The 16,144-nt window shown below is 37.8% G+C and overlaps 1 protein-coding gene across 8 annotated transcripts in view; it reads right to left on the reverse strand.

Moving 5' to 3' along the window:
• Positions 1 to 14,300, reverse strand: part of ZMYND8 (zinc finger MYND-type containing 8) — a 60,464-nt gene extending 46,164 nt beyond the window's left edge. For 4 of the 8 annotated variants that reach the window (XM_075438411.1, XM_009933807.2, XM_075438414.1 and 1 more), the window contains exons 1-2: positions 14,179 to 14,300; positions 4,370 to 4,440 (exon numbers count right to left, since the gene is read on the reverse strand). In XM_075438411.1, coding sequence (XP_075294526.1) covers positions 4,370 to 4,440; positions 14,179 to 14,192 — 85 coding nt within the window. In that variant the 5' untranslated portion in view covers positions 14,193 to 14,300. Of the gene's footprint in view, positions 1 to 4,369; positions 4,441 to 9,259; positions 9,282 to 11,496; positions 11,601 to 13,094; positions 13,151 to 13,774; positions 13,987 to 14,178 lie in introns of those variants that run through there. The other 4 variants (XM_075438407.1, XM_075438408.1, XM_075438409.1 and 1 more) reach the window with 4 other exon arrangements.
• Positions 14,301 to 16,144: the final 1,844 nt, after the last annotated feature.

Below are 16,144 nucleotides of genomic sequence, written 5' to 3' on the forward strand. Positions count from 1 at the left end.
TAAACTAGCAGAAAACTAACCCAAGAATTAAAAAAAAAAAAAAAATCTTCCAGGTTGATAGGATGAAAAAGCCCAGTGGAGAGTTCAGTGCTGTCCAAAGCTAACAAGTGCAAGTGAAGAAATTAAGTTGGTTATGCTGCTCTGGAATCACAACCTGGAAATACTCAAAAAATTCTCCAGAAAGCTTTGCAAATCCCATCTTGAAATATTTAATAAACAAGGTTAAAAAGTAGGCCATGGGGCTGGGACAGAATATAACAAGATGTTTCTGTCAGACATGTTAATGAATCATATGCAGAGGACAAAATATTATAATTATCTAATCCATGGCCTTTCTCCTTTGCTAAACAGTAATCCTCTGCCGACTCCATTTTGTGTTTTTGGACTCAGTTATTCTCTTTAAGCTGTCGTTTCCCATTTCCAGTTCTCAAATGCCTTACGCCGTCTTGTTCCAATGAAGAGCAGCATATTTTAAAACCTCGTATTTAGTAAAGCTGCACATGCACAGCTTATAATCAGATCTACATTACAACTGCTACAGTAACTCTCCTCCTCTTCCCTTCCCCATCTCACCAGATGTCTGGCCCCACAACTTTGTGCAGACAGGCACTTGTATGTAATAGTAGGGTTAACCAATTTATGATTCAGGCAAAAAATAATACTACAAAAAAAATGATCAATTTTCAGCTAGATCAGCTACTTGATACAGCTTACTATGCAACAGTATAAACATCAGTGCCAGACTAAGGAGAAGGGTAGAAAAATGAAGCTAAAGATGAATGTGGAAGGCTGCGTAGCTCTGACCACTGCTATAGGCGCTCTCTTACATATCACATGACAAAGTGTAAGCAAGAAGTGTCACCTATGGCCTTAAGCTCTAGTTTCATTACAGCCTAACCCTATTTAAATGCTGGCTAACAAAGCTCTGCGCTTCCTGCACCCAACTGCAGAAATACTCCTGCCCTCTCTCTTACACCAGTTCTGGCAGTCTACCAAGACATGTCAGCACACTAAGCTAGGAGAAAACTATTCAAGTTTTATGGTTCAGCTAGTTTCCTGCCAGCTTAGGGAGGGAAGGAAGTGGACAAAACTGCTGCATCAAGCAGTGTGACCGTCTTAGGCTGCTTTGAAATGACCACCTTACTTAAACCGATTCAAGGGCTACACTAACACCCTTGTTACACATTAAACAGTGCATGCTTCAGCATAGCTTAAACTGAACTGGAACTGATTTATAGAAAATTAAACTTCTTATACCAAAAGAAAAATATTCACAAAGAGGTCTCATCAGACTAATTGGTTTTAAAGCAACTTAATTTATTTTCCTACAACTTTCTTCAGACATGGCCTCACATGAGTTGTACAAACTGTAGCAGAACAAGTTACGTTACAAACTTGCAGCATATCAGCTTCTCCAGGACAAGTTACACAATACCTCGGATTGATCTCCTGCACAAGCTTCTCAGACCATCAAAAAACCCAACACAGATCAAGAAAAGCTGTATGCTTCCCTTAAGGGTTTGTCTATATAGGGCCAATCTCCTCATCTACATCCCTTCCAAAACACACAAAGCAAAAATCTGAAGGAGATTGTTACAGGAGGAAACACTGTTACCACTATCCCACCAGTTTAGAACTGGTACACTTTTTCTACCTTACACAGAGTGTAACAACAGTTTCAAAATTTCTGGTTTGTGACTTTTCTGCTGCAGAAACACTGCCCTGAGCCAACAGGGAAACGTCTCCATCCAAATAACAGAAGTCCATAAAGATTAATTTTAGCAGGCCTATAATACAGTCAGCTCTTGGACTAAGCAGATGACATTTATTATCCTTTTACTTTCTATGCAAAACTACATATTCAACCAGTATAAAGTTCTACCACTAATTCATATATTCGGTTGGGAATACAAGAAAGCAAGATGGCTTATAGGCAAGTCTTAGGATTTCCTTCCAACCCACATCCCTTCTTCACTGAAATAAAATATATACCTGTAAGGGTTTGGAGTGGGCAGTTGCTACTCTTGCCCTCAGAATGATTCTGGTTTATGTTTGTCAACATAAATGTCAAATTTAACAAACTAATTAAAGCAAATCAGCATCAATTCCATCATATTTATTCAATTAATTCAACCTCTGTGAAGTTTTATCTTTACTCTGGTCATTCAGATCACTCTCACTGGTGTTTAACACACAAAAGATCCTACTGTGTACAGACCAGTGACTTCCACTCAATGACAGCTTGACCCTGCTTCGGCAGGAGGGTTGGGCTAGATGACCCACAGAGGTCCCTTCCAACCCCTACCATTCTGTGATTCTGTGATCCTGTCCTTGTCTTCTACAACCACTCTCCTCTCAATCACTACCAGAGCTTACCTATGAGCTCGTCCAAGGAGTTGTATCAACAGTAAACTGACTCAGTATAAAAACCTGAGTTTTTCTGTGAGGTCAGCTCCTTCTGAATCGACCAATTTTAATTGATCAGAGCCCACAAAGCTAAGGGAGCTGCAAGATCACATGGCTGAGAAGGTTGGGAGATGAAAGACTGACCATTTCAATCACCATGAGGTATTAAATCAGCTCACTGTTCTGGGAAACTTCATCTTAACCCTACAAAGCAAAAGTAAAAAATTTCCTGAGGGTTTAATTCATTAAAACAGTACACCTTGAGGTCAGACCAGCAGTAGAACTAATGTAAGGGAATTGCATCTTTTTGTATGGACCATACACCTGTTTCTGGGCTGAGTAAAGCAACAGCACTAAGATGCAGACATCTACTTAAATAGATATCAGACTCATAAATTACTTTTAGACATTGATTATGTCAGAGTGACCTAAGTAACAGTTTAACTAATAAGTGGGCCAAAGTCTTTCTAAGGCGAAATGAATGTGAGATTTCATGCACAGATAAATGCATCCAGAGACCCTTCATCTCTTCTATCGAGTTCTCATACTCATCAAACTCTTTCACAATCAGACTGGTCACTACAACAGCAAAATAATGTTTCAGTTTTTAAGTTGGTTAGAAAGTTCAACTGGCTGGGATCTAACAAGCACCACAAAGGAAGTAAGCAGTGTGAGCACAAAGCTTGGAGCTTACCCCACTCAGCAGCAATCATTAAAGCAACAAAAACCAGCTTACTTTCTGCTGGCTTAGAAAACTGAAATACAGACATAAGTACACATCAACAGCAGCCCAGTGATGGAGACTGATGTGCAAGACCAGCAGCAGAGAAAGGAGAAAAGGACAGGAAGAAGGAGCAAAAGGAGCAAGCAAATCTCTTCTGAGCTGTCAGATTATACTACCTCATCCAACCATACCATGAGAACTGAAACAAGCAATTTACTGTCTGTTAGCACAAACAAGACTTAAACACAATTTTATAACCATGTTATCTACCCAAGCTACCTCATTAAAAAACAAAGCAATGCAGATGATCTGTGCCACGCTTTCAAGACAATTACATCTGCACATTCAGAGTTAACTAGACTCGACCCCTGTAGCAGAAATGTGAAGAATCAGTGGGTATGCGCCAGAATTCAAAAAGCCTGGTAGAAACCAATTCTGCCATTTTACAGAAATGGCTTTCAAGTATACTGAGCTGCAAAGTCAGCTGCAAGTACAGGAGATGGACAGGCAGCTGGCACTCAATTACAAAGAACCAGAGTAAACAATAACGTGCAAGTATTCCAAGTGAAGGGCATTTCTGTTCCCTCACTTCAAATGACAGTGGGAATATTTACACTGATACAGATGGTTACATATTTGGCTTGCTTTACACTGACAGATAACATCATTTTCTTCTAGTAACTCATCCACAGGGAAAACTCCAGAAACCAGAAGGACAGAAAGTATCAGCCACCTGCAATTCCACCTCTAAGTTTAATTCATGTCAGGGTAGTAGGACAGATACGTAAATGTCTGTGAAATACATACTGCTCAGGGGACCCATTTTGTGGAAACAGAATTGTTACTGTGTTTATTCTTATGAAAATTCAGATTCATTACTGTAGGAAATACTACCTTATTACTACTACTACTACTTTCTCCTACATTGCAAATCTAAAAGCACTGTAAAGGAAGTCATGATAAGTGAGACGATACAAGAGGCTGATTTTTTTTATCATTTAACTGAAGTTAGTTATTCATAAACCAGAAATAACCAGTGGGGGGGGAGTGCTGACATGTAATGGAAACCAAGCACAAATTAAAACACTTTCTAACATACAATGGCCATTGTAAAAAAATACAACGAGTCTTGAGTCTTCACTGAAGAGCAGCTTCATGATAGACTACACAGTTTCACTATCCTGGTTTAAAAATATTCATTTGTTGTAAAACATAGATTAAACATTCCTTCTTACTCACCTTTGGATCGAGTGGAGATATCCATCCCCTCCACCACCTCCTGCTCTGCCTTTATTTCCTCTTCAGCCAAGCTGCAGGATTCAAAAAGGTGAATTAGAATAGTTATAAATTGTATTATTCTCATGTCTAACTTCATGTATAGAAGTTCAACATAACATTGTCAAATACAACTATATTAAAATTTCTGATGAAATGAAATGTTTGCTGTTTGCCAGAGTATACACTGACCAAAACAAGTAGAGAAACAACCCAGGTACACATGTATGCTGCACATTTACCAATTACAAAGGTAACATTGTCATACTAATAACAGTCTCGTAACATGCAATGAAGATTATGTCACTGTATACATAAATTGTATGTGACAGACAAACAGGAATTCTGTTCCCTGTAGCTCCTAATCTAAGGCCTCTATAAACTGTGTGGACAAATGCCTGCCAACATTTACACACTCACCAGCATCAGTGAACGGATTAGCTGAAGTAACAGGTTTAGCAACACAGAACAGCTTGCAAAACTAGAAGGTAACATGCAATTTTAAAAACTATTAAATAACTACTAAATAAATAATTTCTATTTGAAACTAGATTACATAACAGAGAACTGAATAGTTATAATTCCTTGTCAATACAATTCCACCAATTATTAACTACAATAAAGAGTAAACGGAACAGATTTGTTACTATCATTCAACCATTCAGTCTTACATATACAGTTTTAATTCACTCCAGGCAGGATTAAGTAGACAACAAACTATATCTGGCTTGCCAATCTTCTACTTTCTTATAGCGATGCCATTCAAGAAAATAACTCAATGAATTTGGCTAGTTAAGTCAGTTTGGGGAAGGATGCTGGAAGGGAGAAGAAAAAAGAACTACAATGGATATTAAGTTACACACCTCTTTGGGGGATCTGACTATTGTAGATGAAATATAAAAGACAACATATCATGTTCAAGCAAACCCAAATTCAAAATAAGACAAATCAGGTTATGGTGCCTGAAGCTGGTATCACGGTTATCCATAAATATCATCAGAGCACAACAGCCAAACAACATGTAGATCATTTCCTCTGTAGTGACAACTTACTGTCTAGTCTGTTAATGTAAGTTGTTGCTCATACCAGTTTACTTTGACATGGCAGTCTGTGATCTACTGCTGTTACAGAGTGGACTGAGATTCTACTCAGCCATCCCAGCTCTAGGGACAGCTATTTCTACCTCAGAGGCAAGAAGATAGCCACTGTGGTTAAATCTGCCCAAGACAGCCAACTGGAGCTCAGAAACAACACTGAGGACTTGGTTACATTTATATCAGAGAAACTCTTCAGCCTGACAACTAGTTTATATTAGCAGGAGTTTTGTTACTGGTATAACTTAAAACAGCTTCCTAAACGAAGTAAAACTTAACCATCAGAAGGACTTTTTAGTCTGGTGTTTGTCAAAACTACTTCTAATCACCTATTAGCTACCGGGGTGGGGTGGTGTTGGGTTCAATTCCTTTCACACTTCTAAACAGGACAGTATGTCAGCAGAAACTTTAAATACAAATTAACCAAGCTTAATATATTGAAGACCCAAAGCTGAGAAGATCCGTGAACTCCAGAAATAGTTATCCTTTACTTGTCATTTGTATACAGCAATAATTTACAAATTAAACTCTTTAAAGTCATAAAACACTGAAGAGAAGTTCTATTCTATCAGCATCCAATCTCCCAGCTCATGGACTATGCTGTTAATTTCAGCCGCAAGCAAAGGCACCCATGTGACCAGAATGATGGTAAATGTGTAGCAGAGTTGACCTAGCACAATGCTTCACAGATTTCTTTTGCATGGGCAGATCAATTATACTGCACATTTGTTACACCCTTCCCCAGAGGGCGTCCATCACAGAGGAGCTGGCAGTGTGTTGCAGACACCAAAATATTTCATGTGCCACTTGCCTCTGCCCATTCTCTTTCCTAAGCAATGAGAAGGGATGGGTTCATTGTTCTCTTCCCACGTTGCATTGGCTTTTTCTTCCCCTCCCCCCTTATAAAATCCTATTTCAGTATCACCAAACTGCAACAAGACCCATATTTCTAAAACATCACGTATATATGAATAACGCACACAGGTAAATAAGTAATAATACACACTAATTCTGTCAAGAGTGAAGTAATTTGGCAGTATACATTACATGGTTTTAAAATATAGATCAAATTTCAGCCACAGACTAGGACATACAAATCTTCGCGAGACTCAGGTTGAAGTCTTAAAATCATTTTACACAGGTTGCTAGTAAAAGGAATGGTTTCCCCAATCCCTAACTTTATGTTCCAGAAATCATATTCATCTCAACTGAATCAGTTCAGTGATCTAGCTCACTGTGCAGAAAAGAGGAAATGGCAGTGTACCACACGTGGGAAGGGGTGGAAAAGAGTAACGTCCTTTTAGCAGTAGCTCACATCTATGTTACATTAAAGCAATCATAACATTCCAGACTCATCCAAATCTCTCAGGTGCTATGTTGTTCAAATCACAATCTCAGAGGAACATGATATAACAAGCAAGATACAGTAGTTGCTACAAGTCAGTATTACAAGACACGGAGTTGAGAAATGGGTATGACAGATCAATACAGAAACAAAGTAGCAGGAACTGTTCCTGCATCCCTGGCCAAAGTAGCAGGGCAAGTTACAGAGCTGACTGAAGATGCTCTGCAACTGTGGGCCCAAACCTAGCACTGCAGGGGTGTTACAGCTCAGAACTCCTATGCATTAGTTACAGCATAGGAGGTTTCTTCAGCTCTGAATCTGTCTCTCTCCATCTAATGAGTTTAATTCAGGAAATTGAGCCAGTTTCCGCCATCACCTTTTTGAGTGTTCTTTCAACAGATCTATAGAGACAAGAAAAACATTCTTCGTAAGCAGTTCCAAGATGAACAAAGTATCTTGACTTGATCCATCTCTGATACATCATATGTAAGATGCCTGAAGACAGCTTTCCCAAAGATTTTAAGTATAAAATAACACACGTATTCATCACTTGACACAAAGGTTCTTCAGTTTTCTTAGCAATGGAGGTGCATATATTCTATACACACATACCCACATCTAAAACAAAATGCAGCAATTTTATACTATACTATGAAAACTGAGCCTTAGAGGAACAGATTGCATCTCCATATCCTCTACTATAATTAATCTCGTTCAATCTTTCAAGGGCACAAACATTGAAGCATGTAAGAAAATAATTGAGATTGTTCTGAAAAAAATAAAATGTTGGGGGGGCAGTTAAAAAAGCGTATTAGTCATAGCTATAAAAGATACTTAAAATTCACAGCTCTTCAGAAGCATCTCCCATTGTTTTATTTGCTGTAATGTATTATGACTCGCACAACATGACACTGTTTGAATGGTGGCAGTGATGATTGTAGTGGTAATCTTTTAAGACTCAAGTTTGTAAATACATGCTAGCAATTCACAGCAAGTTTACAGTAACTTTTCTAAAGCTGAAAGATCTTTTCACCGTTGCATCTTCCATCAATACAAGCAATACTCTGAAAATGTAAACATACAAACTGCCAAACACAGAAATCAGCAAAAGTTTTCAAGTAAAATAATTCAAGAAAAATGGATCCTTAATGACAGGTACCTTACTATTACCCACAACAAAATAAAAAGAAAATTAATACCAACAGCAAAATAATTGTAAACTAGCATCTAGTTCTACAGAAACAATAACTGTGTGATCCAGTAGACTATCCTAGAGAGTTTCATTTTGAGAACTCATTTTTGCAGGGCTTAGACCTGTTATTTCAGACATTATGCGTTACTATCATGCATGTGTACTACGAATGTGATGCTCTGAGGCTGCAGATCAGAAATGATACTGGTATATACTCAGTTAAGTACCTAGATGACTACAATAAATACCTTATGTCATTCTGAAAGCTAGTCTTATTTAATCCTTAAGATGAATGAACAGAGGAACATACATATTTTAAGAACACAACTGAAATTTAAGCTTTGCCAGTTTCACTGTCCATTGACTAGAACACCAATTAATCATTTAAAACTTCCCTACTTGTATTGACAAAACTTACAAAAAAAAAAAAGAAAGAAGAATTTGTTTTCTAAAATGTTCAACTAATTTGTTTCATACAAATTGTTTTAACTTGTCTGAATGAGGGGAGGAGGGGTGGAGGTTATTGCTTTGAGAATAGCTGGGGATAGAAAGAAAAAAAATAAGGAATGCAAACATACAAGATTTACTGATACTTAGGTAAAAATGCAAAAAGAATTTAGCTGCCTAATTTTTAAATATGCTCTGTAATAAACTGAAGATAGAGTGGGATTTTTATATGAAATTCAGTTTTTCAAATTTCAGACCAGTAAGTAAAATACTGACATTTCTGTTTAGGAAACTCATTCCTGTATTAGTAGTAGTACTTACCTGAAAAAATGTACATATACAAAACATGTAAAGCTGCTCTAACCTTTATTAACTACAAAGTGCAATTAAAAGTTGCAGATGAACTACTGCACCTTGACATTTAACCAAGAAAAACTGACATATATGGAAAACCACTCGAAACAGCTAATGTCCACATATACAATCTAGATCTACAGTAGGGAATAAACACATTACTTTAAAATCAAGAACTATACATTTATGGAATTAATTTTTCCTTTTAATTAGTAGAAAATGAAACAAAAACCCCTGATGTAAGACTATAAGCACTAAAACTGAATTTCATCCTTAAAATAATTCCTGCCTCTCCTATATCACATTTGTGAGTAGCAATTCATTCTAAATAATGGTTTCAAAAAACTGCATTCAGTAAAAAGTTGAAAAAAAATATTTGCATGCCATTGCTGAATAAATAGCAGCTTTGTATAAGCACTCACCTATAACAGTCTCTTACTCATCGGTAGCTATGCTATTTATGCAGGATTCTTAAAATGGCGTCTGACAGCACTGCACTGCCTCATTCCCACACTGTAGCTAAAATGGTAGCAGTTTATTCAATAACAGTATCTCTTGTTTACACATCAGTGCTATATTCGAAGCAAGCATCTAAATGTCAGAAATGGTAAAGCATGACAAAAGGACACCTGGCATCCGAATGTTTCACTAGAAAGGCACAAGATAAGGGAGTTTCGTGAAGTCACAGGTTACTAAGGAAATCACTGAATTTTAGATTCACTCTCCAGTTTGAGCGCCTCATATTTTACATTTCCTTTTGCAGAATTCCCTGCAAAATACTCAACTTGTATTAAGCAATTAACATACACAAAATGCTTGTTCAGATATTTACATACAGCAATGTTTAAGCTAAGTTACCTCTGACAATAAGCAAAGTAAATATATATATATTTAATTTAAAGAACATTTAGGTATTTTCTAAAACCTTATTCTTCAGTGTGCATTCAAAATAGCTCCACAAAAGAGAAAACCAGGGGAGGAAGGGAGATTCTTGGTGTCATACCATCTTCTTTAAGACTATAAACTATAGATCTGAGGCCCAAGCAAGGCTATCAGAATAGCTGTAGGTTTCAGATGCTAAAAACATAATTTGAGAACAATCATGTTTGAAAGTAAAGGTTTATACTGGCTAAAGTAAGGATGTTAACATTCTGCTACAGCATGGTTTTAATATCACAGCATGAAACACAGATGCTACGACAATTGGCAATAAAGGGTTAACATAAGAATGACAGACAACTTCTATCAAATAAAACTCAATTCCTATATAGCTATTTCTAAAATAGACTTCAACCCATGAATACGAGACATGTTTATTAATAAAGATATTTAAAATACTTTCTAAATACAATTTAAAGGGCCAAGCTTAAGGGCCTGCTACAACAATTTTCGGTCCCTGGTTTGCAGACCCCTCAAAGCCAGTGTACTACTAATAAGGGGTTTGCAGACATTAACTAAGTAAACCAAACCTAGTCTAACAGACTTAAATTCCCTATAATGGGATTCATGTCCCCATGGGGAAAATATGAGGGATTCACAAGTAACAAAATTTGAAAATTGCTATCTACTACATTCTACACAGGAAAAGGTTATGTTCAACTTCCAAGATATTTACGAGATTCAAATTAATAGCCTAAATTCCAGAAAGAGAAGAGGAGCGCTTTTACTGAGATTTATCGCCCTTTAACCAATTATGCTGGAGTGGCACAATTGCTATGGGAAACTGACCACGACCTATCACTTTTCAGCTACTGGATCCACATGGCCAATACACTTGAAAACAAAGCAAAAAGGGGTGGGGTGGGGTGAAACCAGCAAAAGTGGTATCACAAAATGGAAGACAGCTCAGGAAGACGAACCAATCGAAGTTTGTGGACACTGATATAAAGGGCTAAATTTGTAATGTAATCTCCTATTTACAATTTTTGAGCATTAAGCTCCTGTTATTACACACTTCCTTAGCAGCAATGTAGGTTTTCCCCTACATTTCAATACTGCTGCCTGATGCGGGGGGGGGGGGGGGGGGGGGGGGCGGGAGGGGGGGGAAGCGAATGTCACATTTGGAGTGGTTTATCCTCTGGATATTTTTTTCATTATCAGTATGTCAAGCAGTGTCATTTGTTTAAAGAAATCACTCAGTTTTTCCCTAGCACTATTTAGGTTCCAACTAAAACAGTTTGCCTGCAAAGAAAGAGGCATGTAGCTTTTCAAAACCTACTGTTTTCTTCATAATTTATAATCCAGATTACTCCTTTGTTTTTCCCCCACTGCATTCTTTGTCCAGCTAATTACAAAAGTAACTGGATGTTGGCACTAAATAATAATGGCTAATCATATTTATCCTAGGCAATTCTAATTCCTCTTTAGTAGCCAGAAAACTTAAAGTGCAATTATACGATTAACTGCTAGTTACATTAGAATAATGGCCATTTGCGACAAGCTGAATAAACCTCAGCTACATTGCTTCATACATGCTCTGTCTAACTGTGATATTAACAAGATCCAGTCCTGTAAAATCTCGGGTAGAAAGAATATGTGCTTTTTCCCCGCGTCTAGCTCTTAAACAAAACCCCACATTCCATCTGTCCTGAACAGTAGAAAAAATGGCACATAGTGCTTCTTATTATGCAATCTATGAAAGTGAGTGATAACATCATACCTTGACAAAGCACCAAAAATATATGAAATTCTTCAGCTTGGCTGAATTTGCTTTACTTAGATGGAACAAAGATGGTAGAAATTTCCAGAAGGCCTTTCTCAGTCTTGCCACTGCAATTGTCAATCTTTAACCTACCCTCTGCTTCTATTGGCTCAAGCACTCCACGGAGCAGTGCGATTGGGCTGATCTGTAAAACAACACCACTGTGTCTACCTTGCCTCAGACATCTTGCTGCAATGCAGACATTTATTTTTTGTGAACTATAAAAGAATTATATTTGAGTGATTAAAAATAGTGAACTTTAACAGACTCACGATGCTATGTTTCATTACATGCACAAGGGCAGCTTACAAATATGCTTCACTGTCAGCAGTGTGTCTGGAGGTGCAGATTTGAAACAGATCCTAGTTTAACAAAACCTGTGGGAGCCATTTTAATACAAGCTTTCTGATTGCAGATCACTTACCCCTGCTTCCTCATATTAAACAAATATTATGTTGTGCACTATTTAAGACTGAAAGTAAACTGCTAATGTGTATAAACTACTGCTAGGAAAATTATGTCCAAATGTAATTTCTGTTTTTAGCAACGGAAGAACAAAAACCGGAATAACTTCTTAACCATGTCAGCACTTTTATGTATGCTGAAAAATGCATTAAAATTGCATACAAAAATGCTATCACATGAAATTCAGTTGTACAACCCAGCAATGTTTCAGGTTGCAAACTGAACTAGACATTCTTATAATTTAATCCTTGGGGGGGGGGGGGGGGGGGGGGGGCTGTTAAGCAAAGTGAGATATTCAAAGTAAATACTCATACCGGCAAACAAATAACCAGAGGTAAATTGCTATGTAACAGAATGTTATCAAACACCTGGCAACCTTCTATAAAAGTTAGCATGTAATTGTGCCTGGGTGCAGTTATTTGCAAAGCTAGCTTAGCTCCAAGTTCTTTCCTAAAATCATGAATATGTGTGGACTGTTAAAACGAGTGCAAAAATTACATTAAAAGCACAAAAGAGCATCCTCCTCTGCTTTTTTAACAATACTGGCTATCACTGAAAAACAGCTTGTCAAAACAAGCATGCAAGCACTACAATCAAAATCTTAATAAAGGGACAAAATGTTCTAAATTAATTACAAATCAAGCAAGTTTGTCTGAGATTACACTTTGTATAGAATGAGAAACATATGCTTATTAACCATTATTTACTTTACTTCATAAGGTCACTTCATTGCTGAGTACTAGCACTTTCATCACACCTCAAAAGCCTAAGAACAACGAAAATGCGCTTTACCCTACAAATGTGGTAATTAATGATCTATGAACAAACAGCAAGTAGAATATTTTTCACTCGCCTGAAGGAAACAGGAAGTATAAACTTCAAACTTTAGAGGCAAATTATCAAAAAAACAGTGCATTCAAATTGGAACAGTTTACACGCACAAGTCCCTTAAAATGGACGCTAAGCAAATCTGATTTTTTATATGACTAACCACTAACATTACTTCATCTACTGGACTAACTGACACAGTAAAAACAAAATGTTTGGAAAACTGTTAAAAATGTTCAGAGAGTAGCATGCTGCTTACTTACCAACTGTTCAAGCACCCATCTCATTTTTCCAGCTAAGAAGATACAACAGGCTGGCAGATTTGGGAATTGATCAAAAAGGAATTTCTTGAAATAATTATGCAGCATTAAACCAAAAGTTAAAAAAAAAAAAAGGGAAAAAAAAGCAAGAACGAACAACATGTACTACTGTCATGAACCACACATGATTTTATATCCTCTGGACTCCACAACACAGAACTGTGGCTGATACAGTGTAAAACAAAAAGGCACAGATAAAAGGTACATCAGTTTATTTGAACTATGTAAAACAAGAAAGCTAACAGTTCAAAAACATTTTCCATAAAGAATCAGATTTGTAAACAGATGTACTGCTGCATTTTACTGAGCAGCAACCCATTTCCAAAATCTGCAGCATAAAAACTCCCTTTTAAAGGAACAAAATATTAACCATACATTGTCCCTCAGAAAGAGAAACACGTTGTATTAATCACTCCTGCAAGAAAAAAGGTTCAATAATCATTTTAAGTTAAGAGATAAGCTGCATAAAATACATGATGCAACAGCACACCACCACCTAGGCCCAATATCTACAATCTGCCATTAGCACTTTTTGCTGATGTCCAGGTTTTTAAAAATCCCGTATTTTCTCAGAGATAACTTATCTTAGCTATTTCATTCACTGTTTAGAAAGGTAAACTTGCCTGTTCTTCTGTCTGCCATTATCCCTGCTTGACTCCCTGTAGGGCAGTTAAATGCATCTGCTCCCTAGCTTCCATTTTCTCTTCAGCAGGCATGTGACACAACAGACAATAGTGCTGGCAAACTGCTCAGAGAGAGAAAGCTTCTTTGGAATACCAGGATCTTGATAAACTCTAAAAACACCATCCTCCTGTGAAGAAGTAGGTATGCCAAGGTTTTGCCAGTCTGCAAAATAAAGCTGTGGCTAATGGCTACTAACCATGTGACCCAAGAAAGCAAATTTAAACAGTTCCAACTTAATAAAGTGCTGTGGTGTGAGTTTTGCACAACAAATCACAGAGAATCACACTCTCAACCCACAACTCATAGGTCTTAGAGAAAAAAAAATGTAAAAAGTAAGGCTTACCTCTGTGGATGCATTGTTAACACAGTGTTATGTCAATACTTATAAAACATGGAGGACAGGCTCTCAGTACTCAGGCAGAAAGGGCTTGGCACTTCAGCTTGATGATCTGTCTTCCTAATAAAAGCTAATCCCGGATTGGCTACTTCGGTAAATCCGAATGTAAAGCTTCAGGGGATTGGCTGAAACACTTCCTGAGCGATTATCTTTGTGCAGCTCTGGCAAGCAGGAGCCATCCTGTGCATAGAGAAGACAGGCTAAGCTAGGCCCGTTTCAGCAAAAGAAACTTAAAAAAAACGCCAAATGTGCGCTCCCCGTATGAAATACACAGATTTTCAAGCAGAGGGAAGTGAATGCAAACTGCCTGCCTGAGCAAATGTGTCTCAACATGCCATTACTGACAGCATTTGGATATTTTAAACCTGAAGGAGGACAAGTTCACCCAGGTCACAAAAGCTGTTCTTTAGAAACAAAAACGTAAATTCACTTTGCTGGTGTTCTGCAATGCGTTTCATGGAGAAAGCAAGGCCACGGAAAGAGAGCAAAGCATACCGAAAGTGAGCATGCACAGGAGGGACTGAAATTAATTACTGAACAGTCTGAGAGAATCCTCCTACTCCAGAGTTTAAATATATGAACACCTACCGTAGCAACCATATACCGACAGATTTCTTTAGACACTATGGTAAGCCAAGCCTTAAACAGGAAAAACTTCACGTCTCATTTCCACAAAAACTATTATACAATTGAAATTGCATTATCACAGAGGGTTGCTGCCGTTCAGTGCGTGCCCTCCCTGTTTATAAAAAAGCTGCAGAGGATAACCAAACCCATCAGCATCACCCCAGCTACTGCACTCCGCAGCCCCCCCGCCCCCCCCGGGCCTGCCCAGGCTGTCTGTTGCACACCACTCTGACTTCCGTGTCAGCCGGCTGCCGCGGCAGCTTCCTGCCGATTAACCCTGTAAGACTTGGTGCTTTTTACCGCACAGTGCAGGCCCGAAACAGGCGTAGATTTCCCTACGTGGCAAGTTATCTGTCTGCTGTGCCAAAAACATTAGTAGAGCTTTTCAGATGTTTTTGCTTTGCCTTTTATCTCTTACTAAAATTCCGCAAAAGAAACAAAATGAGAAAACGGCATGTAAGCAGCTAGTTTGATCTCGGGCCAATTCCCAAGCATTTGATTAAAAAATGTGATTCAGTTCTCTTCCCTAATACAGTGAAAGTGGGAGGATTTATCGCTATGCCAGCAAGGAAGAAAATCTTAACTCCAGATGAAGATTTTAAAGGTCAAGTCTTTCAAAAGGCCCCAAGCAGCCTTTACATTTTTGTTCAAAATTTTGTACCCGTATTAGGTAGCTCAACAACATCATTCTATAGCCATCAACAAATTATTATGGAAACCTTAGATAAAAGGTGATTCTGAAGCATATTGCATATTATTGAAGGATTCTTTATAAAAAAAAAAAACAAGGAAAAACAAATGGAGCTGTAGAGGGAGAGTTTTAATATTAAAACAGTAATTATTAAATAGTGAGATAAAATAACCAAAGCAAAATAAACATTCTTCCAATACAGCATGCAAGGTCTAGGATTGTGCAAAACCGATTATAGAAAACCCTCTCCCATAAATCAAGGCCAGTTTCAAACAGAATGTGCACTTCCCTCTACCTTTACTCGAGTGCTAATGATCCCAGAAACAATCACTTCAAACAAAACTAACACCCTCCCTTAGCTCCAACCAGCACCTTTCATCATGTAACTACTTTACCACACACACCTCTCTGCTTGAGAGCCGACATGACTCATAACAATGCAACTCAGTAAAATTAATAATCCTACTCGGCGTTGTCCCCTACTGCATTCAGATTATTTCTTGAGATATCGTTGTCACAGGAAAACTGCCAAACAATCCTATCACTGTGCTTACATTTTTTGTGTTCTTGCGTTTTAGGCTGCAACAGCGGATT

This window comes from Opisthocomus hoazin, chromosome 18, assembly GCF_030867145.1.
Source record: "Opisthocomus hoazin isolate bOpiHoa1 chromosome 18, bOpiHoa1.hap1, whole genome shotgun sequence".
Taxonomy (NCBI): domain Eukaryota; kingdom Metazoa; phylum Chordata; class Aves; order Opisthocomiformes; family Opisthocomidae; genus Opisthocomus; species Opisthocomus hoazin.